Source organism: Ochotona curzoniae, unplaced genomic scaffold (assembly GCF_017591425.1).
Source record: "Ochotona curzoniae isolate NIBS_2020 unplaced genomic scaffold, NIBS_Ocur_1.0 contig_2723, whole genome shotgun sequence".
NCBI classification, from domain to species: Eukaryota; Metazoa; Chordata; class Mammalia; order Lagomorpha; family Ochotonidae; genus Ochotona; species Ochotona curzoniae.
The window spans coordinates 19,845,946-19,873,204 of NW_024465573.1; the positions used below are offsets into that span (position 1 = coordinate 19,845,946).

Sequence of the window (27,259 nt, forward strand, 5' to 3'; positions counted from 1 at the left end):
TTAGATGCTTCATTCCACTTTTCTGTATTCTTGGATAATTTATGATTCATAGAAGGTGTACAGTATCGTGTCAATACTGTGAAGGACCTAGGGGAGGGGACGAAGTATTTTCCCGGGTCCCCCAAATCAGCATGCATAGCATGCTGGTGTGGCACATTTGGTCCAACACAGTATGAGAGATGAGGCTAGTAACACATGCTGGCTGGTCAGCCAGTAAGGGAATGGTTTTGTTTTTAAGTACAGTGGGGATCCTGACCTTTAAAGAAGGTCTATGCTCTATGTGGGCATCTGGGTGCATCCCTTCTCTGAATGTAGCCAGCTTGTTCCTGGGCAAGGCTAATCCCACTGCCTGCCACCCTTGCCCCTTGTGCCCTTAAGGAGATGCTGGGCGTGTTTCTTTTCACCCTGCTCCCCTCACTCCTTTTTCAAGCACAGTCCTAAGACCCACCCATCGATGCCCATTGTATTGGTACCTCGTACTATTTTATGTTACTTTTTCTTTTCAGAATAAAAACTTGCAGGAAACTACTGAGGCCATACCACTTTCCTGTCATAATGTCCATGTGAAATGTGTGTGGCAATTTTAATGGGGAGATCACAGGTCTCCACATTTATAAACCAGAAAACACATTGTGCCACTGTTTTCTGGAAATTCTCTGCATCTATGATTTCTTCTAACTTCAGTGGCTTCTCACCTTCTTCCTCGCCCAAGGGATCTGCTGGCTGGTCTTCCCTCTCTGTGGGAGAGCAAACTTCACAGCTAGAAACAAACAAACAATCCCCAAACTAGACCCAGTGGTAGCTACCCCCCAGCCCTCTCCAAATGTCCTGCACTGTAAAAGAAAAAAAAAAGTCCTAGGATCTTGGGATCTAAATGGAGGGACTGGAGGCCTGTGGCGCATAGGATGCCTTTTTTTGTTGTTGTTGTTTGTTTTTTATTGGCTGGCTATTAAAATAGCCACTCTCCAAGTGCAGGAAGCCTGGGTGGCAGGAGGGACTGCAAAGGCGTGTGTGTGTAGGGGGCTGCGGATCCAGTGCCAAGAGAAGAAATCCCAGCTCTGCCAGGGTGAAGGCGTGAGCAAACAGCCCGGCTCCCCCGGAGGCTCCAGGCCGCGTTTTGTAGGCGGCTGCATCTGCCTCCCCTGTCTCCCTTACCTCCTTGATGTTCGGCACTATTTGTGGCCGGCGCGGTGGAAGGACACAGTGAGGTTCTCACCCCCGCCCCCCGCCCCTCGCTCCCATCCCCAGCTCCATCAAAGCGAGCCCGGGCCAGCGCAAGGATCTCCGAGTTGCGAGTGTGCTGAGGCTGGGACTGTCACTCATTCTCCGATCAGCGCGTGAACGCAGCTCGGCAGCCGCTGGCAGGAAACAATTCTGCAAAAACCATCCTACTCAGCCTGGCAATTGTCTGCCCCTAGGTCTGCTGCTCTGCCGCCGTCCACACTCACTGCGAGGGAGGGGGCACAGAATTTACCGCGGCCAGAACATCCCTCCCAACCCGCAGATTACAATGCTGCAAACTAAGGATCTCATCTGGACTTTGTTTTTCCTGGGAACTGCAGGTACATTTTTTTTTTCCTAATTCTCAGTTTCATTCGCTAATTGTCCCCTTCCCTGTCCCTCCTCTACCCCGTCCCCGGAACACTGTTTTTTTGGGGGTGAATTTAAGATGCTTGTAAGGGGCTGGGCATTTTCATGGGGCTAAGCTCTTCGCCCTGACTGCCCAGCAGATCCGCGCCCTTTGGGGCAGCGCCGGAGAGGGGCTTGGCTCCTCGCGCCGCGAGCTCCCGGCGCCCCTGCCGTTCCCACTTGGTGAGCCCGCGGGTGGGAGCGCAGCCGACTTGGGTCCATGGGATGCTGCGCTGGAGTGTCGGCCACCGACAGCACTGCTTCCCCGAAGGCGAAGGCGGACGGCGAGTGCTGTGTCTCCAGCGCTGCCGCCACCGCACGGGCTGGGATTCCGCGTCGGGGAAGGGGCTTGTCAGCCCCCGGCTCCGGGAAGACTGAACAATAAGGCCGGGGCTGCCGCCCAGCTTGTTCTTTTTCTCGGGTCTCCTCAAGTGGGGCTTGCTGCCTTTGCCCCTCCTCCTCCCCCACCCCGCGCCGAATAACGGTTTGCAAAATGGGGTGAAATGGGCAGAATGGCAGGGCTGTGCGGCCGTGGTGGCACCCTGTTCGATATGACGTTCGTTTTGCATTTGCCAGATTGCCGGGTAGTTGCCAAGCCTGCTTTGGGCCCCCCGAGCTCGGAGGGATGGGAGGGTCGACAGCCGCGTTTGACAGGAGGAAGTGCAGAGGGGCGGAGGGCGAGGAGGGCGTGATCGGCTGCCGGGGCGCGCGCGTGTGCGCGCGTGTGCCCTCCCGCGCCGCTGGCCCCCTTGCACGGTGCCGGGGTAGGGCAAAAGGCAGGTAACCTTCCGGAAACACCTCTCCAAGCCTCATTTCTCAAGACGAGGTTCCCGATCCTAGGCAGAGTGCGAACAATAGGGAGCAGGGAGGGAGACTGTGGTGATGCTGTCGCTAGTGGCGAGGTGGGGAGGGGGGGGGGTGCGCTGCCGCCCAGACGACCCCGGCAGCCACCTGGAAGGCGCATTTTATGTTGGCTATTTCCATCTCGGCTTCCTCGGGAAAAATTCTTCTGTGCGTGCCCACCCTCCCCTCTGGTTGTTCCCCCACCTCAACCCTCTCCACCCCACCCAAGGCTCTGCGCTCTGGCGTTGATGGACGACGGGGGTTGTAAGAAAAGGAACTGGGGCCGCGAAAGAGCTGGGTGGGTTGGGGAGACTGGGCGAGGGGCGTGTGCTGGGGAGCGCTGGCGAGAAGCCGGGCAGAGGGCTCTGTGCGTCGCCCCCACAGCTGCCAGGTACCGCAGAGCATGCCCTGGACGGCCGAGCCCGGGTCAGGGAGTGCGCGGGGCGGCCAGGGGAGCTTCCCGTGCGCCCCCTCGGCGGGAGGCTTGGGAGCGGCTCCTTGGCCGCCGCCCCCAGCCAACTCGGGTCCCTCCCATGACGACCAATCAGAGGGAGGCTGGCTGGGCGGGAAGCCGCGAGAGGCTTTCATCGCGGCGCGGGTGGCGGCCGGGAGCTGCCAGGAGCGTTTCCCCCGTGTCCCAGTCTAACGGTCTCCTTGGTCCCGCCGGGAGGAGCCCCGCCCTGTGACCGAACTCCCCTGGCGGCCCCCGTCCCCTCCTCCCAACTCCTCCCAATTCCCCACCTGCCTGGCGGTTTCCAAGGACATAAAATGGAGACCAGGTAGTCCCTGGCGGGGGCCCCCTCGTGCCTCCTGCACGCCGCCCCCTCCTGCACGCACACTCGCGGTTCCAGCGCGTCGTCTGGGCGGGCGCAGCCGCCGCCGCCAGCGGCCCCCAGGGGGTGCGGGGCGCACTGGCGCGCCTGCGCTGACCGGCTGTCCACCGGCCGGGGCGAGGCTGGAGGCGGGGCGTGGGGGGCCTGGGCCGAGCCGCGCCCACTGGGTCCTCGCCGCCACCTGGCCAGGAGCCGCCCGGGGTGTGTCCGCCCTTCTCCGTGGTGCCAGTGGGTCTCCGCGGAGCCACCTCCCGGCATGGGGTGTGTTTCTGAGCTCTGCACCTGATGGGTGGAAACGTGACAATGGAGGCTGATCTTTGGTGGGCTTTTTTTTGGCGGGGGGGGGGTCGCCCGGCGATCCTTTCCCTCATCGTGATGGGCGGAACTCTCCGGTTTGGATCCCTTGGGAGTTGCAGCTGGGTACACGCCCAGCGTATCCCACCTTGGGAGGTCCGTGAATTCCCGAGCAGGGGTAGAGTCTAGCCGGTGTTTCCTGGAATGACAGGATCCTTCTTCCTGGCCCGTGGTACCGTGAGCATGAGGGGAAGACCCGAAACACGTCCGAGGTTGCCTAACAAAAGAAAGAAGTTGCGTGGCTTTCTGATGAAAAACAGTATTCCATTAAAGTATTGTTTGCACCATAGCCGAAAAAGAAGACTTCGAGTCAGAGGCTGAGACTGAAAATAAAAATGACAGCATACATAAGCGTGTGTGTGTGTGGTGTGTATGTGCATACGAATATGCTTTGTCTGTCTGTCTGTCTCTCTCTCTTTTTCTTCAAATATTGTAGCCTGCTACACGGTCCCTGTAATTCAGGTGCTATGCTCCATTTGGTGCATATGGAAATTTAGATATAAGATGCTCTAACCTTTACATGTCCAGTGAGTCTGGTTGGCTTCCCCCGCTCTCATTTTTGGTGTCTTCCTGATCCGTAGAAATAAAATGAAAGGTTGTGGAGCCCCGTAGTAAATTTGAGTCTGTGCTCGCAGCAGCTTTAAATGCTGTGAAAATATTGCTTAGGCAATCTGGAATGCTTAAGTCACATGTAGACTTGATAATTTTGCAGTCCTCTGCCAATGTAGTTTAACAGGACTGCTTTTCTAAGAAGGTAGCATCAGCCCAAGAACAAAGAACACCTTTGCTACGGAGCAAAAGCTAGTATACGTATAAAGCATAGATAATCACCCTCACATGATGGATTTAGACACATTGCAGGAAAGTTTGCTGCTAGTACCGCGGTGATGAGCTGTTTTTTTCCATTGATTTTCATTTTAAGATTGGAAATGTATTTTTCTGAGCAAAATGTGACTGACTGAAGTACTACCATGTTAAAGAATAGCAAAAGCTTCTCACAATTTTATGCAAAACACAAAAATTCATTTAATAAACACAAAGAGATTGAAAATAACTTAGAATTCACCTAAAATGTCAGAGTTAAAAACAGAAAGGAAATATTAACCAGGCATTGTAGAAACATAGCATGCCTTCTAAGTTTTTGACTTTTCATTAATCAATAGCATATCTTTTTAAAATTAAATTTTCTGGATCTCCTGCTTCTATCAAATGAGTTGACTGTGATGATTTCTTTCTAGATATTTTTACTTTGGACCTTGTAAAACATCCGTAGAACGGAAAATGGCAGGATATACACTTGTTAGGAGCATTTTCCAGTCTTCCTATGTTAATTGATTGATCCAGGAATTCATTGATTACACTGGTGGTGGTTTTCTTGAGCTTGATGTTAAGAATTAGGCTAATAATTGGTACAAAGCAATGTGAAACAAACAAATAAAAAAGCAAAGCCAAAAAAAAAAACCCTTTAGGTGGGTAAGGTGTGTATGTGGTATCTGCAAGAGGTGTGGGTGCTTACTCCAGGCCACAACAGAAATGAGAAATTAGTGCTGTATCACCTTCCCAATTCAGAGTTTTGTATCATGCTTCTCTTTGGAAGACATTTATCATTAATGGGGTCACTTAGATAGGGAACATGTAATTTAATAAAAGTAATCTGTGTTTTTCTGTCATAGGGAACGCTGTCCTAATTGCCTGTTGAAACAACTAGCACCGTTCTGTCATCCCCAGCTAATCTTTAAATATGACAGGTGTTTGGGCTCACCACAGAGCTCCCTTTCTTAAATTATAGAAAACATGATGTAGCTCTCCTGTGGTGTTTAAATGTGACCTTTGGAATTCTGGTCCTACCACTTAGCTTTTTAAGGTATCAGAGCCTCTTCTCAATAGTTTGATCAGTTCCCTGTATTTATAGCTTTAGTAATCATCAAGAAGTGTAGCCGCCTTCCAGTCTCAGGGTGTGCATGCTACTGCCAGACCTCCTAGGGCAGTTCACTGTCAGCCCTGCTGTCTAATAAAATAAGTGATTGACTACTTGTTGCTAAAGAACATTTTGAGGGTCTGACATGATAACTCAGTGGCTAAATCCCTACCTTGCAACTGCTGGGTTCCCATATGGGCGCCAGTTCTTGTCCTGGCTGCTTCACTTCTCATGCAGCTACCTGCTTTTGCCCTGCGAAAGCAGTGGAGGATGGTCCAAACTCTTAGGACCCTGCACCCACATGGCAAACCCAGAAGAAGCTCCCATCTTCAGATCCGCTCAGCTCCTGCTGTTATGGTCACTTGGGAAGTGAACCAGCAGATAAAAGAACGAAAGAAAAGAAAGAAAAAGACAACAGAACAGTTTGAGATTGCTCTAGGGGTCTTGGGTTGTGGTGATTGAGTTCAGAACCAATTGGTAGGAAATGAAGGGAGGGGAGTATACTGGCCCCCATCACAGTTTACTGATATGGTTGTCATAGAGAAGACAAAGAAAGACCCTCCTGCCTCCTCCGCCCCCCCCCCCCAGGAAGGTCCCTGTGTCAAGATAAATATTTTAATGGAAATTTTGCATGTGACAGTTCTCTAGTTTAGTGGTCTAACACATATGGAAGCTTAGGAATGTCTGGAACTTTGAAAGAAATGGCAGCAAATTGCATATAACAGTTTAGTGGTCTTAAAACTGAATTACAGAATAGCCTAAATAGAAAACTTCAATCATTTGGCTCCTTTAAAATAATGGCCATGTGGGCTTTGAATAAAAAATGACTAAGAATCTTCTGGTTAAAAAGAAGAATTGTGAGCAAAAGAAGAGAATTTTCATGTGGTTGTGATTGTTGTTTCAACTCTCCACAAGTCCCTGAGCATGAACATCAGAGATGCCCCCTCAGGAAGGCAGATACACCCCAGGACCTCATGGACTCCTACTGATTAAGTATCTTGGAGGCCCAGCATTTTTAATATTAAAAATGTTTTACTGAAATGATTTTCAAGCACTGCTGGTAGACCTGCTTCTTATTGTAAGGCAGTAGAGGACAGAAGCTCATCTGAAGGTCATGGTCATTGTGACCTCTAGCCTCTTTAATTATGAACTCTTAGTGCCAAACCTTAAAACCATTTGCTGATGTAAAGCAATGTAAATGATTTGGTGCTGGCAGTGGTGCCATTCTGCCCTTTTCGTTTCATGTTGTTGAAATCCTGTCTCTCAGCTGCAGATGCTCATTAGGAACATTGCCTTTTGATGTTGGTCTGGGTGCCAAATGGCTGCCTTTCAGGCAGTTTCAATGCATTACATTTAAAATGCTCTTAGGCCATGTCTACATGCAGCCACTGAGCTAACTGGTTTTCAGTGAAGTTGACATACTTTCCCCTTCCTGCTCTATTAATTTAGCTTCTAAGCCTTTGGAGACTTAAAGAGGACTGTGCTAAGAGGATAAGCCATTTGCTCTATCTCGTGTATGTGTGTTTTGGAAAAAAGTGATTTGAATAAAATGCTTATTCATTCTCCTCCCTACCCCTTTCATAGGAGTGTACTTCAGAAAGTTTTGGGGAAATACATTTGAAAGATAAAAATTCAATTGGGTACAAAAATGTTGAAATCCATGTGCACAAGGGGCTCACAAGAAGGGCCTTGGAAATGCATATCATTAACAAATATGTATGTATTTCACTTTTTTGCAACAAAATCAATGTGTCCATTAATTCCATTTTCCCTGAACTTTGTGAAGTCATGCAGATGCCACCTTCTTGAATCCAGATACTGTATAGCTGATGTGACTTAAATGGTTTCTGAGTAACCTGCATTCTGCTATCTAGCTCACTGATTAGTTTTTGATTTGTAACTGCCAGCTCTGGCAAGATCTGGGCTCCTGTATTCTGTTTTGTGTCATTCCTGAGATACTGTGGGCAAAGCCTTTTGTGGTGTATTAATCTCTTCCTTCAGTCTCTGATTACTTCATCATCTAGGAATATGTACAGTCACGTGGTCTGAGATTATGTCGCCTTAGGTATTTTCTTAAATAGTTGATCAGATGTGTTTATTGACTGCCAGCTCTGTGGGGAATTACAGAGGAGGGAGATGACATAATTTTGCTGTCAAGAAACCCTGGGAGTGCGCAGCACAGAGATTAAGAGGGGTAGACACGCCCAGAGACAATCCTAGGTCGAAAACCTAGCCAAATCCCTTTACCAGCTGTCGGAGCTTGGACGAGTTATTTACTATCTCTGAGTGTCAGCTTCCTCTTCTGTGAAATGGGAAATCGCCTACTTGTTAGAATCAGTGTGAATATTTCAAAGCTCATGGGACTTCAGTGCCTATTTGCTGTATTTGTTAATGAGGAAGAAGAATGTGGATCCAAATGAAAAGTAGTTATTAAGAGATAGTGCTGTTTTCTTAGAAGAACTGAAATCATCAGAATGAGACTGAAAAATTGGTTGCTAAGTGTGTCTGCTTTGCTGTGTTGGTGGGTCAATGCTTTAGAGAGAAAGTGGTTGAATGATAAGATGATTGAAAGCCACTGGCGTCGGAATGGAACTAGGTTTCGTGAGGTGGAACAGTATACCATCTTGAGGACCTTCTTTTGTGGAATTTGCAAAGCACATGTCCAGGAGCATATACTTCCACATATCCGTTCTTTCTACAAGTAGGAGCCCTTGTCAGTGTCTGGCCCTGCGTCAACAACAGAGCTTAGGTGTGCTTGTGTCCTCTTGCTTGAGAACATAGCTTATTGTTTTGGCTTATGAAACATGTACCTCCTAACACTTGTCTTGTGTCGTGCTTTGAAGGTAAAATGCTGTTTGACATTTATTTTACAAAAAATTTGAAATCAGATTTGAAGTGATGTAATATTCCTCATTGCTTATATTTTTGAAAAACACTAACTAGAATTAAATAAGGTAATTGCTCTTATTATCCAAATGAGTCAGACATAAGTGCCCTATTGATGGGACAGGAAACTGTGACCAACTAAGGGCATATAGATATTGAAGAAGCAATTGCTGATTTTTCTTTAGGTAGATCAGAGCAGATACAATGGGTACACAATACAAACAATCTACAGTGTTTACACAACACTTTGATATGCATTGTATCATCTAATATCCATATCCTTTACTCGGTAAGCAGTCATTGAGTGCTTGTAGTAGTAAGGTATATGTAGATTCCCTGTTCTTAATGGAACTTCCAGTCTAAAAGAACAGAGAGCTAAAGACATCAGACAAGGAAAGCACATGTGCACACACACACGCAGTTATATAGTTAGTCATGTAACTCAGGAGATAAAAGGATACTGTGGAAGATAGTCCAGGGAAAGTCCACTTCAATTAGGTGATTGGAATGGTAGGAGTGGTGACATTTCAACAACCATGTCACAGGGGAGGCCAGATGGTATTCTCATTTTAAATCCTGATGGGCTGCTTATTTCCATCACCATCAAATGATAACAAACATTGTTGAATTCCTCAATTCACTACAGCTTCCTGAAGTGTGCAGAAGGTCAGATTGCTTTGACACCTATGCTGAGTGTCAGGTTAGGTTAGAAAGGTCAGGAAGAAGTGCCTCTGTCTCTGAAACTTTCCATTTGGTCAGGGAGAGAGACCTTCTCTTTTACAGAGGCAAGACTTAAATGGTACTGAACCGCAAGGAAGGAGGCAGTGACTTCTGCTTGGGATTCCCTAGAGCGTGGCTTGGGGATGAATCTGCACTCATCCGGTGGAGCAGAAGTAAGTGGCAATTCAGGCCACCTAAACACCTGAGCAAAATAGATACAGTTGTGTTTGGGGAACAATGAAAGGGTAACCAGAAATTAGGAGAAAAAACCTGCACAGGGCCAAATTTTGTCAGGTTTTGCAGTGGAAACCGAGTCTGAGAAAGGTTTAAACAACTTACTCAGGTGCAGCTGGGAGTGTAACAGTCCATTGGCTGCATTCATATGTTTTCTGTAAGTTAAGCTGATGTGAACACATACAGCATGGATGTGCATGTCAAGGAAATGAACCACTGTGGACTAAGCGAGGTGAATGTCATGGCCCAAGGAACAAGTAGCAAAAGCCCTGAGTCTGACAGGCCTGAACTGATCCCGTTGGCCTGTTGTGAGTAGTTGCCCTTCTGAGCTTGCTTCTCCATCTGTGAAATGGGGCTCACAACATCTCCTTATATGTTTGCTGGAGTCTGGGAAGATCACCGGTGTGAAGCAGATGAACACCAGGCACTCAGTGTGTGCTTTTTAGTAGTACCTTTTACATGGAGATTCCACAGACATGTTTGTTTAGCAGGTGTGCTGTGAATATGATCTCAAACTTCTGAGCTAGAGACCCGGGGGTGGGCAGAGAAACAAAATAGCTGGACGAATTCTGGACTGTCCCTGAAGAAGCTTTCACAGTTGGGTTGGAGAGAAAAATCAGTGCAGATAGCTAAGAAGACATGAAAGATCCCCTGGGGAGAAGTGCCCAAGTGAAGGAGGTTTGAGGATTTGTACTAAGAGCCAAAAATCAACTCACGTGCTTGTGATGTCTGAAAAAGATGTGGAAGAGCTAGACATTTTGGAAGCTCTGTGAACCTGAGAGCAAGTGACGCGTTAATGGGAGAAGATGGCTTTGGCCCAGCAATTGTTGAAGAGCAGTAAAAGGCTGAGTATTGGGGGAGATTCTAGTCACAATACCAAATGCTATGTGAAAGGAGAGGGAAGTTGCTGGAGGTGCTGCAAAAAACATTGTGGATAAGCTTGGGGAGAAAGCCAGTGCTAGCAACTGACTTGTGCTGTGCCAGGCTTTAAGTATGATGCTGATTGTGAATTAGCAGAGTGGTGTAGGTAGGAGCAAATGTACATACAACATCATGGCTCTGACCAGGAGTTTTGGACTCATGTAGCCTTCAGTCTACTGGCTGGACAGATTAATGGGTTAGTGAGAGGATTTTTTTCTTGAAATCAGCCAGATGATTGTGAACCCAGAAGCTGAGAGGAAGGGACCAGTTAAAACTGGTTTAGAGGACCTGCAAGGTAGCCTAGTGGCTAAAGTCCTTGCCCCTATGGGCACCAGTTCTAATCCCACAGCCCCGCTTCCCATCCAGCTCCCAGCTTGTGACCTCTGGGAGAACAGAGGATGGCTCAAAGCCTTGGAAGAGACTCCATGCTCCTGGCTTTGGATTGGCTCAGCTCTGGCTGTTGTAGTCGCTTGGGGGGCGTGAATCAATGGATGGAAGATCTTCCTCTCTGTCTCTCCTCTTCTCTATATGTCTGACTTTGCAATAAAAATAAATAAATCTTATTTAAAAATTGGCTTAGAGGCCAGTAAAAAAAAAATCTTGTTTTGTTGAGTAGAAAGCTGGGTGTGTGGAAAAGGTGTTCTTGGGTTTAGATTCAAAATATCTAGGTAGGCATTGTGGTGCAGTCTGTTATGCTGCTGCTTGGGCATCCATGTCACTGGATCTGTAGTATAATACTGGATCTGTACTGAAGTGTAGATTGGAGTCCTGGCTACTCCATTTCTACCTACTAGAGCTCCTGGGAGGCAGCAGATGGTGGCTCAAGTCCTTAAGTCCCTGCTGTCCACATGAGGAACCCAAATAGAGTTTCTGGCTCTTGGCTTCAACCTGGTACAGCCCTGAAGTTGTGGCCACTTGAGGAATGAACCAGCAGGTAAAAGCATGTTCTCGCTCTCTCTCTCTCTGACTTGCTCCTTTTCTCTCTCATGCTGCCTTTAAAAGAAATAATAAATCAACATATACATATATATAATATATAAACATTATGTTTAATCAATATATAAAAATCAGTATGTATTGATTGATTATTTCTTTTTTATATATGTATATTTGAGGACTCAGCACAATGCTTAATCCTCCCCTTGCAAGTGCCACGATCCCATGTGGGCACCAGTTCATGTCTCGGCTGCCACATTTCCCATTTAGCTCTCTGCTTGTGCTCTGGGAAAGCAGAGAGAATGGTCCAGTTCCTTGGGATCCATGTGGGAGACCTGGAAGAGGCTCCTGGCTTCAGATCAGTTCAACTCTGACTGTTGATAGCCATTTGGGAAGTGAGCCAATGGATGGAGGATCTTTCTCTCAGCCTTTCCATCTCTGTAAATCTGCCTTTAGAATGAACAAAAATAAATATTAAAAAAATCTGTTTATTTGAAAAGCAATTTTAGAAGGAGGGAGTAAGAGTTGAGAGAGAGACAAGAGAGAGAGAAAAAAAATGAAATTTTCAGTCTTTTGGTTTACTCCCCAAACGGCTCCAATGGCCAGGGCTGGGGCAGGCTGAAGCTAGAAACCCAGAATTCCATCCAGATTTTCCATGAGAAGGGCAGTGGTCCAAGTACATGGGCCATTTTGTGCTGCTTTGCTGTGCACATTAGCAGTGAGTTATGCTGAAAGTGGAGCAGCCAACACTTAAACTGGGACTCATGTGGAATGCCAGTGTTGCACATGGCAGCTTAACCTGTACAACATTTGGCATTTGCAAAAAAATCTTAAAATATTTAAAACATTAAAAATATAATATTTGGATTCAAGATTTCTGTCTGCTACTAATTAGCAAAGTGAATTTGTTTCTTAATCTCTTTATATGGTAATCTATTACAAACTGATTTTGCAATTCCACCTTTTATGAATGAACATATAGCTGAAAAGCTTTATAAAAATGAATCTTTATGTATGAGAGAGATTTATACCCCAGCTCTGATATATATTTTTAAAGCAGATCATTCTGGAGAGACATACTAACAGAGATCTTAGATACAAATAAAGGGTTATCACAGACATGTCAGAGATGACCAGTGAAGCAGCCAGGGTTGATGACAGATCCTGGATAGCAGGGGACAGAGACAGAGGAAGATTGTTTTAAGTTGCAAACTCAGGGGGAATGAAATGATCATAGTACACCTGATGGGGAAATGAAAAGACTGGTGAGGTTTTTAACATGTAGGTATCTAAAAATTTTTTTTGATGATACAATTAAAAGTTATTTGATTGGCCTTTATAAAAATTAAATAAAGGCAAAAGGAAGAAAGAGAAGAATGGAGGAAGGCAGGACACAGAGAGAGGGAGAGGTGGAAGGACAGAGGAACAAATGGCATGGAAAAGGAAGTTTCATAACATAAGAACTGAGAGAGTTTGCAGGCTGCTCTCCCAGAGGAGGGGGAGAAGATAAGGTTTGCTGGGGCTTATTATAGCGGGGCAATTTGTAGAGGAAGGGGTTTGGGGGAGGACATCCATAAGCACAAGACTTGAAGGGAAAAGAGATGACAACAGTAGCACTAACTGAGCATCTAAACCATCTGTTAACTGCGAGTGTGAGAAAACAGAACCCGCCAAGTGATGTTGTGGCCTCATGGAGTCTCCTGTCTGTCTGGGAGTACCGGGCAGCATCTATGACAACATGTGTGGCACCTGAGGTTTTGTAGGCAGAATAAACATTACCTAGGCATCCACGGTGCTCAGAAGACTCTTCGTAAGGCAAGGTGAAGGAGGCCTTGGAGGAAGGATGTAGCTGGGCAGAGAGAGGGTGGATGAGCTGTGTGTGACGCATTTGGAGGGCGGTTAAGGTAACTCCGCTTAGGAAATCAAGGACACTTTATGGTGATCTGTGTTTTTGTATCTTTCGGTGGTGGGAAATCACCAGTGCTTATAATCCAGACTTTGTGGGGCTCTGTTACATCCAGGAGCATTTATGCTATAGCATTCCTATAGCCTCTATAAGGGTAGCTTGTCTTAACTTGGAAAATAATAGTGACCAGAAGGAGAGGCCTCTAGCTTAGTGGTGTGAATACCCAGGTTAGAGAAATCTAATATTAGTGAAAAAAAGTTGGAAGCAAATGCTATTGATAGGCATAATCTCAGTGTTGTTGCACATGCACGTGCACACACACACACACGCCCCTACCTCTTTTAGTCACTGTGTCAAGACTGGGAGAAAATAGATGAGTTTTCATATCATCAGTTCTCCATATGAGCACAGACTCCCTTACATTCAGTTGGACGACTGCACACTAATAAAGAGAGCTGTAGAACTTTACACGATTAGAAATGTAAGGTGGGGGAGAACCAAGTGGAACACTGGGTTTGTTATACATGGGAGTGGGGGCCTTAAGGTGATTTTAGTTAAGCAGTGCAGTTCAAGTTCTTAATTTCAAATACTAAGGAGGATCTGCTATTTAGGACTGTAGAAAGAAGGAGAAAAGGGGTATCAGATGGGTGGAGACTCCATTCTGAGGGTCTCTGGACACGTTGAATGATCATCCACTCAGCGAGCGAAAAGAAGGAGTGAGAGGACAACTTACTCTCTGCCTTCTCAAAGCATATGGGGAAGGGAGAGGTGGGTGAATTCACAGGGTATAGGATAGGTGAGGGGCTTTCCCACCAGTGATTTCATTGCTCCTAGGAGAGGATACTTTTAAAACATGATTTTATCTTCTTGCATCATTGCCTGTGATATTCCTACTTTTGTTTCTATACTTTTGGGACATCTTTCTGTAAACAGAAGTGTCTTTTGATGTTGAGTCTCCTTGTCACACATTGGATGCTTCGGTTTTATCAGATTATAAGAGAGTGGAAAGCAGTGTGAAGGGCGACTTTTCTTTTTTGAAATTATTTATTGGAGGGCGTCTGTTCTATCTGTGTGCTGACAATCTACAGTTGAGCCGCAGTTGTATGAAACTGGGGTTTAGAGTATGTCCTAGCAGCCTTAAAAACTTGTTCTTATGAGCATGAAAAGATGTAAATCTAATGTATGTCCTTTCATTTGGGTCAACAATTATAAATTGATTTCCGTTCTTAATTTGCTATCTCCTTTTGATGTCACAGAGGCAGTACAAAGTGTAGGGAGTGTCCCATGGGCCTTTGGTTTCAAACCTGCATTTACAGCCCTGGATCCACTGTTTCCATGACCTTGTTCCAGTTATTTAATCCCTCAAACACTCAGTTGATTTATTTCTGAAACAAGGACAGTACTTAGCTAATAGAGTTACTGTGAGGAGGAAATGGGATGGCTTTTACAATGATGTGGCACATGGTGAGCTCAGTAATTTTCCTCATTTCCTTTTTCTCTGCTTAGAAGTCATGGTAAAGGGATATACAATTGGAGGTGGGTTTAAGTCAATTATAATTAGGATCACATTTTTCTCATTTATTTTTCTCTTTCTGAGTGCTTAGGGTTACTAGGAATTGCAACTTGGAAACACTGGGGGCTGACTGCTTAGTTACTTTCCTCCTGTAAAAGTAAAGTCTAGTAGACCTTGTTTTGAGAAAGGTAAGATCTTATTTATTTATTTTAAAAACAGTGGATTTAAAAAACAACTTGATTTACATAGATCCTATTTTGTATTTGCATAGGGCTAATATCAAAGCTGTCAGTTTGTCACCGTGATGGAACCATAAAATGTAGTATATTTCAATAGTAACTGTTGCTATAGATCATATTAATGTTATTTTATTATTTTAGGAGTAATTTATCAGGCAACCTGAGTGCCTTGAAACATGACAAATGGAGTTGCAAGGGAAAGAAACTTCTGAATAGCCAAACGCATCTAGCCCATGTGTTGAATCACATGTGCCTTACTCCTAGAGAACCCTTTAAAATGTATTCAGAAGTAATCCAGATATTATTAATTTCCTGACTTCCACAACATTTACCAAGGGTGATTAATAAGGGGTGTTTATTAAGGGCTGTTACTCACAAGCCCATTGACAGTAAGGAGATGTGTGGTAAACTGAGAATGGACAAATGCGTATGAAAAGGAGACACAGGAATTTAAAACATGGATCAGTCTTAGTCATTTAGTATTTGATTAAAATGAACATGTGTAAATTCGGGACCTCCAATGGACTCCTGCAGTGGCAGAAAGCATGAAACCTTATGTATACTGTGTTTTCCTATTTATATAGAAAGAAAAAACCATTTAAATTAAACTTTAACATAGGTTTTATATGTATCATATATGTATATTTGACACAATAAGAAGTTAACACCAAAGCAATAAGAGTACTCTGTAGTAAAATCCGTGTCACTGTGGTTTCTTTCTCTCTGAAAAGAGTTAAGGCACACAATGGTTTTGAACTACCACTCACCAAGGAATAACTGAAGCCAAGGAAAGCAAAACAACAGATAAAGGGATGATGCTGTATACCATTAAATGCTGAGGGGTTTATAGCCCAGTGCAGTTAATACAAGTAATTCTGCTCATGATTAAGCCTGGCTTGGAGGACCCAACTGTCAGTCATTTCTCATAGCAGGGAATCGTAGCATGAGTTCAGAGACTAAAGATATGTCTGTAGTAGTCATCTCTCTGTGTTAGTGCTGTGGGGAGAATGACTTCAGGGAGTCCTGAGTCTTTAGCTGCATGGAAAGATATAGCACACAGAAGCCGAAAGACACTTGTCTTCCTTACTCTCAGGTTGAATAAAAGAGGCTGTACAAATAGTATTCTCATTTAGGAAATCACAAGACGTAATTTCTAGGAATTTAGGACAAATGAGATGTCATATTTGTTTGTTCATTGACGTTGTCATATGCAGCTCCTTGGCATGGTTTCCCATTTGTAGCCATTGACTTACCCTTAACACAAAAGTAGTCAAACCATTTCTCTTCTGCTGCTGAGTTACAGAAAGTCTGTTTTGAGATTCGGAACCCAATGAGCAGGATTGGCTTTTGACCTAGTGATGGCACGTGTTACGGTGCCTGGGTCCTTTAGTAGAGTGACTCGGTTTAATCTCCAGCTTGACTACTTATTCCAGCTTCCCGGCAGTGTAGCTCCTGGGAGGCAACAGTGATGGCTCAGTGAGTTGAGTTCATGCCACCCAGATGAGAGCCCTGGACTTGGTTCCCTGCTCTTGGCTCTGGCCTGACCCTGTTCTGGCTGTGATGGGCATTTGGAAGGAGAACCAGAGGATGAGTTCTGGCTGACTTTCTCTGTGTATCTCTGCTTCTCCAATAAATACATTGTAAAATGAAATCTTAAAACAAGTTCCTAGCAATAACTAGGAATACTTACTACTTATTAAAAAATACTTACTAGTCATGGAATTGTTGTCAGTTGGTTGCTGTTCTTTCCTTTTTTGAACTTAATTTTAATTTTTAGAGAAGTGATATGTCTGTTATTACTTATAATGCTGGTAATGACATAATGAATCACTCACCTATCCCTCTGTTCCTTTTCTTACCATTCCTACCTCTCATCTTGAATCCCTCCGAAGCTACTCTCAACTTACTTTTTTAACTGTGTTTTTAAACTCCATATGTGTGTGTGCGCACGCACTTTCTTATTTTAAAACACTGTTATCATTTTAAAGATTTATTTATTTTTATTGAAAGGGCAGATTGACACAGAAGGAGACAAAGAGAGAAAAATCTTTTGTTTACTGGTTCGCTCCCCAGGTGGCTGCAATGGTTGGAGCTGAGTCAATCTAAACTCAGGATCTAGGAGTTTCTTCTGAGTCTCCCACATGAATGTAGATCTAGTTCCAAGGCTTTGGGCCATCCTCTACTGCTTTCCCACGCTAGAACTAGGGAGCTGGATGGGAAGTGGAGCAGCCAGGACATGAATTGGTGCCTATATGAGATCTCGATGAAAGGCAAGGATTTAACCACTGTACCATTGCATTGACACTTATTTATTTTTATTTAAAAGACATATTTAGAAACAGATGAAGGAGAGGCAGAGAGAAAGAGACAGACAGACAGACAGACAGACAGTTGCTGGTTCACTCTGCAAATGGCTACAAAGGCCAGAGCTGAGTTGATCCAAAGCCAGGATCCAGGAGCTTCTGATTCTTCTATGTGAGTGCAAGAGCCCAAGGACTTAAGTCATCTTCTACTGCTTTCCCAGGCCACAGGTAGGGAGCTGTTTTGGAAGTGGAGCAGTAAGGACCTGAACCAGCACCCCCATTGGATGTCAATAGTACAGGCAATTAGCACACAATGTCACTGTGTAGGTCCCCAATTTTTCTAATATTTATTGACTGTTTCCTATGAAATGTTATAACATTTAGTGCTCTTACATATTACCCATTGCCTTTGACTTCTTTTTTCCTGGTCTCCTAATGTAATTATTTTCAGTTGAAGGGTATTTAATATTTCCATTGTTGTGATCATGTCAGCATCATTCACAGTTAAGCACTGAGCAATCTTGTGATTTTTCCCCCTTTCTTACATAACTTTTTGTATTTCCTGTAGTTTATAATGGCCTCATTTTCCTTTTCTCAGTTTTCTATGTGGAACAAACTTCAAGTATCTCAAAATTCTCAGACTGAAGTACAAATCTCACTTGCATGCTCACATGTGTTTGCTTCTTTTCCCTCTGGAAACAAAGATCCTAGACTTTACTCTCCTTTAATCTTGACTTTGGGTTTTCTAGATTTGCTGAAGTTAATTTATACTTCCCTGATGTATAATTCTCCATTGTGAAGGCTATTTTCCATCAGTATTTGGAAGTTGTTGCTCCATATTTCCAGCTTTTTCTATAGGAGTTTAACAGCCAGGGGTTATCCTGAATCCTGATATATTTTTTTTATGACACTTGTTTACTTCTCTTTTAGAGGATTTTGAAATCTCTTTGCTTCAATCTGCTAAAATTTTTTAATGTTGTGTGTTCCTGTAGGTCTGTTTGTATTTATTGCAGTAATTACTTTTTAGTCCTTTAATGATTAGAAATGTGTCTATACAAACACCCAACGACATCCGTGAAGGCTGGACAGTTGAGCTGGTTAGATAGAACAAGGTTTTAATACCCATCGACATATATGATAGCAGAAGGGATTATGGGACAAACTGAACTAGTCTGCCACACATACTGGCAAACTAGGGTAGGGGACAGCGTGGTTGGGGTTATTGTGGGTTGCTCCGAATAGGCCGTAGCTCCCACTGGTTTATGTGGGGGCCGGGTGTGTGCTGGACAGAACCAGGCTGGACTGCAAACACCCATTTGTTGTAGAGGAAGACAGGGATGGAAACAGAGCCAGCCCAGCAACTGTAACTACCAGCTGATCAGGGCGATGGACTGTACTGGGCCCTGTTCTTGCTGGCACATACAAGAATCTGGTCTGGGAACACCTCAGACAAATGTGTCTATAATGTTCATTTATATTTTCCCATGTTTTTCTATCCTTTTTCTTTCTGAGATTTTTATTCATTTCTTTTTTTTCTGTTCTATTGTTCATTTTTTCTCTTTTTTCTTTACTCTCAGAGATTGTTTAGCTTTTCCCCAATCCTTATGTTGAATTTTCTGTTTTCTTAACATTTTCAATTTCTAAGGGCTGTTTCTTTGTTCTCTCAATGCCACTTAGAGCATCATGCTTTTTCTTTCTTGAGTCTGTATCATTTGCATTACTGGGGATTTTAGAATTTCCCCCTTGTTTCCTATGTTATTTATTTTCCATTTGGATTATTTTTGATTATGTTTGGTTTTGTATCTACTTTTGTGTCTTGGATTATTCCACTTCATTCCTTAAATTTTCATGTTCCTTTGTTACCTATGAGTAATTAAGAGTGGGACAATGAGGGCCTGGTATGATGGCTCAGTGGCTAAATCCTCACACTGAATGCACTGGGATCCCATGTGGGCACCAGATTTGTGTTCAGGCTGCTCTGCTTCCCATCCAGCTCCCTGCTTGTCTCCTAAGAAAGCAGTGGAGGATGGCTCAAGGCTTTGGGACCCTGCACCTGTATTGGAGATCCAGAAGAAGCTCCTGGCTGTTAGCTTTAGATCAACTCAGCTCTAGCCATTGTGGCCACTTACGGAATGAACCAGTAAGTGGAAGATCTTTCTGTCTGCATCTCCTTCTTTATGTGTGTTTGCCTTTCCAATAAAATTGAATAAGTCTTTAAAAAGAAAAAATGAATGGGACATTGAACAGCTGTGAGGGGGCTTCACTGCAGGGTGACTGTGTGGAGTGGGAGGTGTCCACATGCTGTTATTGATCTCTGTGTTTTCTTGTGGGCTGGCTGGTTGAAGAGTCTAACATTGTTGCCTATACGGTATAATGCTGATTTCTTTTTGTTCCCTTTACTTGTCACATTTTCATCCACTTCCCCCCACCCCATCCTCCCCATCTCTATTTAAAGACTACACTTCTGCCTTCAACAATGCATGCAAACCCTCTGGTTCAACCTCTTCAGTTCCTAAAAAATCCCTGTGTTGCTGGAGCAAGTGAGGGAATTTGAGAAGACGTTCATGACTGCTGTTCTCTGGCAGCTGATGCTTGTGTGTATATTTGCAGTGTTGTGTTGCTCTTGGAGTTGACTGAGAGCCTGCAGATGCCCTGTCTGTTTCAGGTTTTGCCATTACCCTGAATCAAAGCAGACTTTTGAAATCTCCTACCTCACATGTTTTAGTCCAGAATTGTTGAGTTTGGAAGCAGCTTGCAGGTTTCTTGAAGGACAAGGTGACTGTTCTAGGAGTGCATCAAAGGCAGAGACATCAATCTAGGAATGCACAGACTGCTTTAATGGATTGACAATTCAGAGTCAAAGCTGCTGGCAGAATTTTGAGGAGTCTTCTAAATTTTAGAGTTTTCCAAAAAAATTCCAGTTTTGATGATATTGTACCTTGCTTGGGTATAAAGACCTGAGTTTGGCAGTAATGTTTGAATTGGCATAGGAGTAGTTTCAGGAATGCATTTGCAGGGCTGCCATAGTGGCATAGCAAATGGAGCTGCTGCTGTCCATGACTGTATCCATATGGAAACTGGTTGCTATACCGAATGCTCCACTTCCAGTCCAGCTGTCCACCAACGGCCTGGGAATAGCAGCATAGGGTGACTTAATAATTGGATCCCTGCACTCACATGAAATACCTGGAAGAAGCTCCTGGCTCTTGGCTCCCGGCTTCTGGCTCCTGCCTTTGGCCTGTGCCAGCCCTGGTCACAGTGCCCATTTTAGGGGTGGGTGAACCAGCTTGAGGAATATTTCTCTCTCTGCATCTGCCTCTCCCTCTGTGTAACTCTCTTTCAGATAAGTACATAAATCTTTTTTAAGAAAAGAAAAAATATAATTGAGAGTTGTTTATTCATTTCTCAGATGTTTTTCTTTTGAGGCTGTAACTTAAAGTTACTCATGACATGTTTAAAATTCAAATTTTCATCAAAGAAAACCATCTGTCATAATGAAGCAAAAGGGACATTATGTGATACTCCTTGAGGAGACAAAATTGAAAGTAGTCAATTAACTGCCCTAGATTAAAATTTGAGGTCATTCTGAGCTAAATTGGCTTTGGAATCGGAGTTTAAATTTTTGGTCAGGCTCAACAAAGATTACTGGTTATGAAAGCAATATATTTTTCTACCTTCTGTTGCATAAATAAAAGTATGCTACTTGTTTGTACTTCTCTAAAGCTCCATTAGATTATAACCATTATTCTTCAGAAATCTTCAGAAGATAAACATTTCACATAGTAATTGACTTAGATATTTATGATAGTTTTGAATTTAAATAAGAAACATGAGTAATCATTTGTTGCTTGGTTTTCTGGGGTTATTTACAGTGAATCCTTTTGAAGACAATGGGAGGTAAATCAGTACGTTACTCTGAGCTGTATTTTTGCTGCTCTGTACAGTATTAAGAGAATAACTGTTACATATCAGACGGTTAAATTACTTTAACTACAATAGTAAATATGGAGCCGGAGTCATTTTTAAAAAAAAGCATTAATTGTAACATGTACAGTTATCAATTTACATATGAATACCTGAATACTGAAATTTTTGTTTTTAATGAGTTTCTATATCCTTAACTAGCACAACATGAGAGATTAAAGTGCTGAATTCTTCTGTTAATTTAATTGCCACTTTCATTTTTTATTTATAGGCCAGAAGCAAAAAAAAAAAAAAAATAGTACTTTTTGCTTTACAGTAACAGATTTCTTAATTTAGAATTCAGAAGTACAAAGGAAGAAAACGATTCAAACCCACAGTTGAACTTGGGGGTGGGGGGGTCCTTAGCTCTGTGTCTGATACTGTCTGGAAAATCCAGACACTTGCATGACTTGTGTTAATTGAACCCTGGACTTCACAAGGAAATAAAAATATATTTGATCATATGCTGATATTCTCGAAATGATGCTGGCTCCTTTCCATAGAAACCACGGTGACATGCATGCTGTCATTGACTGATGAGAGTCACATGCCCTGGGATTTATTGTTAAGAAGAGGCCATGATTGCCATTTCCTCCACTTCCAATCTAACTTCCTGCTGGTGTGCCTGAGAGGATTCCTGTCAGCCCTAGAGGAGACCAGGAAAGTGTTTCTGGCTCCGGACTTTGGTCTGACCTGGTCTGACCATGGCTGGTACTTGGGGAATGAAAAAGGAAAGATCTCTCAGTTTCTACCTCTCTCTGTGACTTTCAACTAAATGCATAATAAGTCTTAAAATCACAAAAATAAAATTTACTTTTTGTTGTTTAATAGAAGGGGAAAAGAGTCCATGTCCAGAACAAAAATGTCCAAATTCTTGATTTTCCCCTCCTGAACCATTAGGTGGAAATGTCAAGTGATCACATGCTACTTTGTGAGATTTGTTGGTAGGCTTGGGCTCCAACAGAATTAATGAGACAAGAGAAAAACACATAATCCTTAAATGTGTATGTGTGTGTCTATATGGTCTATAAAGATTCTATTTTTCTTTATTACATAATGTTTATAATAATTCTGACTGATGGGCCCGGCACAGTAACCTAGTGGCTAAATCCTCACCTTGCATGTGCTGGGATCCCATATGGCCACCTGTTTGTGTCCTGGCTGCTCTACTTCCTATCCAGCTCTCTACTTGTGAGCTGGGAAAGCAATAGAGAATGGCTCAAAGCCTTGGGACCCTGCACCCGCTTGGGAGATCTGGAAGAGGTTCCTGGCTCCTGGCTTCAGGTTGGCTCAGCTTCAACCATGTGGCCACTTGAAGAGTGGATGGAAAATCTTTCTCCCTGTGTCTCCTTCTCTCTGCAAATCTGATATTCCAATAAAAATAAATACATTTTTAAAGAAAATATTTGGCTGATGTAAGTACATATTTGTGGGTTACAGTGGTTGATAACTCAGTATATATATATATGTATATATATATATATAGTGTGTAATGGTCAGATCAGAGGAATTAATATTGTCATCTCCTTAAGCATTTATTATTTCTCTGTCTTTAGAACCTTACAATTCCTTTTCTGATTCTGTGTAAAATTTAAAAATAGTTGTAAACTATAATGGCTTCACTGTACTGAAGAAATCTAGAACTGACTTCTTCTATTTCATTGTCAGTTTTTTCATCATTCTTACCATTTTTTAAAGAGATTTATGTATTTTTATTGGGAAGGCAGATTTTAGAGAGAGGGAGACACAGAGATAAAGGAAGAGATCTCTTTATCTGCTGATTCATTCCCCAAATGAGTCCAAAGCCTGGAGCTGAGCTGATTCCAAGCCAGGAGCTCTTTCAGGTCTCCCACTTGGCGCAGGTTCCCAAGGCTTTGGGCCATTCTCTACTGCTTTCTCAGGCCACAAGCAGGGAGCTGGATGGGAAATGGAGCAGGTGGGACACAAACTGGTGCCTATATATAATCCTGCCACATGCAAGGTGAGGATTAGCCAATTAAGTCATCGGGCCAAGCCCCTCTCCTTCCCTACTATTTGTAACTACCAGTGACCACTGATCTAGTTTGTTCTGAGATCAACTATTTGACTTTTTACATGATTACAAACATTAATTGGACCTTTTAGTAATGTGCTTTATTATTAAAATGTGGTTTGCAATTCTTAATTTGGAATTCATAATAATCACATATTTTCCAAAGTTTTATGCCAATGGGATCATTTGTGACTTTATAATTAAATGTAATTACTGGTATGGAAAATACAGTTTGAATTTTATTTCACATATGTTAGTTTCTTAGACTTGAAAGACAGCTAATATTTTGGAATCAGTAATTTACCATAGATTTAAATATGCTACAAAAGGTTTAAAAAATCTAAATTATCATTGTTTACAAAATATTGGCAAATTAGGGCTAAAGCACTTGGTGTTATTGTGTAAGCTTCTGTTTAAAAATAAACAGTGGAAATAATTGTAGAAACCTCTGGGTTTAGAAAAGCTTGTTGGTGGTGCTTCACATCCTACTAAAAAAAGCAGACTGTCTTTGCATATTAATCACTCTGTGAAAGGAAGCTTGTCTTATTTGCATTGTGCATGCAATAGTATGCCTGAGGAAAAAAAAATGTGGGGATTGTGATTGTTGTTCTCAAAAGGGTTTTGATTCCATCCAAGTGGAAAGGCTGAATGCTGGAGAACTAGTGCAATGTTGTGTGGAGGACGAGTCCCTTTGGGTCCCTGTATTTCGTGTGGTGCAATCCCAGAGGCGAAGGGTCCTGAACGCCAGGCCGAGGGGAGTAGGAAAGCAACTATCTTGTGTGATACAATCTGGATCCTCTGTAATCCCATAGCACTTTCTCCTAGTTAGGGAAGCAGCAAGAATTAGCATGGAATTCTGGCAATCTGTGCCCTGTTGGAGATCTTAGCAGATTTAAATAAGAATCCAGGAGCCTAGGGTCTAACGCTAAAGTCCTCTTCTTGCACAGGTTAGGATTCCCATATGGGTGCTGGTTCTAATCCCAGCGGCCTTGCTTCCTATTCAGCTCCCATGCCTTGGGATCCTGTTCCCATGTGGGAGACCTGGAGGAAGCTCCTGGTTCCTGGCTTTGGACTGGCGTAGCTCTGGTCGTTGCCGCTGCTTGGGGAGTGAACCATCGACAGAAGATCTTCCTCTCTGTTTCTCCTCCTCTCTGTATACCTGAATTTCCAATAAACATAAATAATTCTAGCTAGAGAAAAATAAAAATTAAAAAAAAAGAACCCAAGAGCCTGAAGCTAAATAGCTTGTGCTTTTTTTCCCCCCTTTTTGGGTGGGTGGTGGGAGAGGTAGTTGAAAAAGAATCCATAATATCATATAAAGCAAATGATGAATATATTAATATTTAAAATACAATGTATGTAATAAAAATGCTTTTCAGTGGCTTCCAAATGTTATTTGTCCCCAAATTGATTTTCAATTACATATTTGCAATTATGTTAGTAATAACTGCCTCCTTCTCACTCTATTGTGTTTTAAGACTTGTTGGTTGAATATAAACAAGTAGCAAGATGCAGTAGATATGTTCTCACTGTTTCGGGGGCTTTGTTTTTAGTAAGATCTTGAACAATGATCTGCTATTAATGTTTCTCTCCCATGGCATACCCTTTATGTTGACTTTCCTCGGTTTCCTCATTCAGTGAGTTGTGTCCGACAACAGCCATTTGGGCCCGTAGTTTCTAAAATCTCAATATGTGCATTAATTATTTTGGAAGTCTATTACTTTGAACTGTGTAAGATCCTTTACCTGTGTTTGACATGATTTTGAAAATTCTTCCTGGAATTTAGACTTTCCATTTAGATTTGAATTTTACAAGGGGTTGGGAGTGGAAATAAGCCATTATCTGCGTACGTGTATTTTGACAAAATCATTGTGTAGTCATGGATATGTGGCCTGTCATTTTAAATGATTAGGTCAAACACTAGAAGTTAACAGTCTGTGAGTTAAAGGACACACACAGGGTTTACTGTGAATTCTTTGGCTTAGGTATGTTTATGAGTGAAATAACTGCTTAGCACTCTCAATAACATACAAATGTTGTTCTTGGGCAGTTGAACCCGGATCCTTCAATGAAACCATTTCTGTTTCATTTTAATTGTTTTCTGTAATATTTATCTTCAAGGATATCATGTTTAATTTGGGCTCATGCAGGACGTTCCAAACGTTTAGTATATATTGTTCCGAAGAATAGAAGTAATTCAGAAAATGAAGACCAGAAAAAAAAATTAGACTGTTAAAAGAAAAAAGCAATGTTGCAACTTCTACACTCAAAAAGTCCATAGATAGGGTTCATCATAAATTTCTTCAAGATAAACACATTACTCCTATGCTTCTCCACAGTGTTTGTTCTGATCATGTCAAAAGGCAAAATTATGGGCCTGTTGCGGTAGCCTAGTGACTAAAGTCCTCACCTTGCATGCCTGGGATCCCATGTGGGTAGTGGTTCTAATCCTGGCAGCCCTGCTTCCCATCCAGCTCCCTGCTTGTGGCCTGGGAAAGCAGTTGAGGATGGCTCAAAGCCTTGGGACTTTGCACCAGTGTGGAAGACCCAGAGGAAGCTCCTGGCTTCAGATCAGCTCAGCTTCAGCTCTTGCAATCACTTGGGGAGTGAATCAACATACATAAGAATCTTCCTCTCTGTCTCTTCTCTGCTGTGTATATCTGCCTTTCCAATAAAAACAAATAAATCTTTAAAGGAAGACAAAATTATAATATATTTTGTTATACATATAGTTGGACTTTTTAATTTATTGAATTTTTATCTAAAAAGTAGAGTTACAGAAGGAAGAGATGAGAGGGAGATCTTCTATTCATTGATACACTCTCCAAATGGCCTCATTGGCCAGCGCTAAGCTGATCCAAAGCCAGGAGCCAGGAGCTTACACCAGGTCTCCCATGTGGGTTCAGGCCCCCATCCTCAGCTGCTTTCCAAGATCACATTCTGGGAGCTGGATCAGAAGTAGAGCTTCCTGGACTTGAATGCCAGCAGTCAAGGCAGAGGTTTAGCCTACTGTGCTATGGTGCCAACCCCTCTCTCCCCTCAGTCAGTATTTGTGATGAATGAGTTAAGACATCCTCCACTCTTTAAAATAGAAAGGAGAGCCTCCTAGACAATAGCTCAACAATGGATTCTGTAAGGAACTACGGTAATTAGGTGCTTGCATAATCCCTTCCTTAAGAGTTAGTAGAGTTAATAAAACTTCTTTACATTGACTCTGATAGACTGTAATCTGCTGCTGGAAAACCTGGTCTGTTTGTGAACTACCTGGTCCTCAGAATTGCTGTTGGGTGATGCAGCATGGGCACGAGTGAATCCATATTGATGTAGTCTGGTGGGTTGGGGCTTAGGGTAGGAGCTCAGTCAAAACCATAGCTTCTGGTCACGTTTTTTAAGGGACATAATATTTAAAGTTTATCTTGGCTAATGCCTTCAATTTCAAACCTAACTGTAAAAATGTGAAATGCATGATACATTTTTGGGGGGTTGCATACATTTCAGAATTGGGAAAATTACACACCAACCAGAATAACTGGCATCAAGAACCAGGCAGGCATCTCCATTGGCAGAACAGGCTTTTGGTAAAATGCAATGCTCCTCCATAATGAAAGCAATAAACTGTGAATTTTAAGACATAGAAATGTCCCTAAAGGTGCAACCTCATGAATTGCACAGGACATGGAAATCAAAGGCAGAATAAGATCCCAGTTTTGACTTGCTAGAATAACTAATGAAAAGTCAGATAATGGAAGATGTTAGCCATGGTGTGGAAGGATTGGAACCCTCACATGCTGCTGGTGGGAGTGCAGAAGTCGCTTTGGGAAACAGTCTGGCAGGTCTTTAGTAAAACTACCAGATGAACTAGCAGCTCACATTGCCAAGAAAAATAAAAACATATGTCTGTACAAAAACTTGTTCACTAATAGTATTCTAGCAGTATCAGTAATAATAGTCAAAAATGGAAACAACCGAAATATCCATTAACTAATGAATGAATGGAAAATGTGGCATATCCATGCAGTGGAATATTAT

General features: G+C 43.0%; 1 protein-coding gene across 5 annotated transcripts in view; it reads left to right on the forward strand.

Moving 5' to 3' along the window:
* Nucleotides 1-1,171: 1,171 nt before the first annotated feature.
* Nucleotides 1,172-27,259, forward strand: part of NCAM1 (neural cell adhesion molecule 1) — a 296,800-nt gene continuing 270,712 nt past the window's right edge. The window contains exon 1 of one of the 5 annotated variants that reach the window (XM_040977263.1): nt 1,172-1,562. In XM_040977263.1, the coding sequence (XP_040833197.1) occupies nt 1,511-1,562 (52 nt within the window). In that variant the 5' untranslated portion in view covers nt 1,172-1,510. The remainder of the gene's footprint in view (nt 1,563-27,259) is intronic. The other 4 variants (XM_040977261.1, XM_040977262.1, XM_040977259.1 and 1 more) reach the window with 4 other exon arrangements.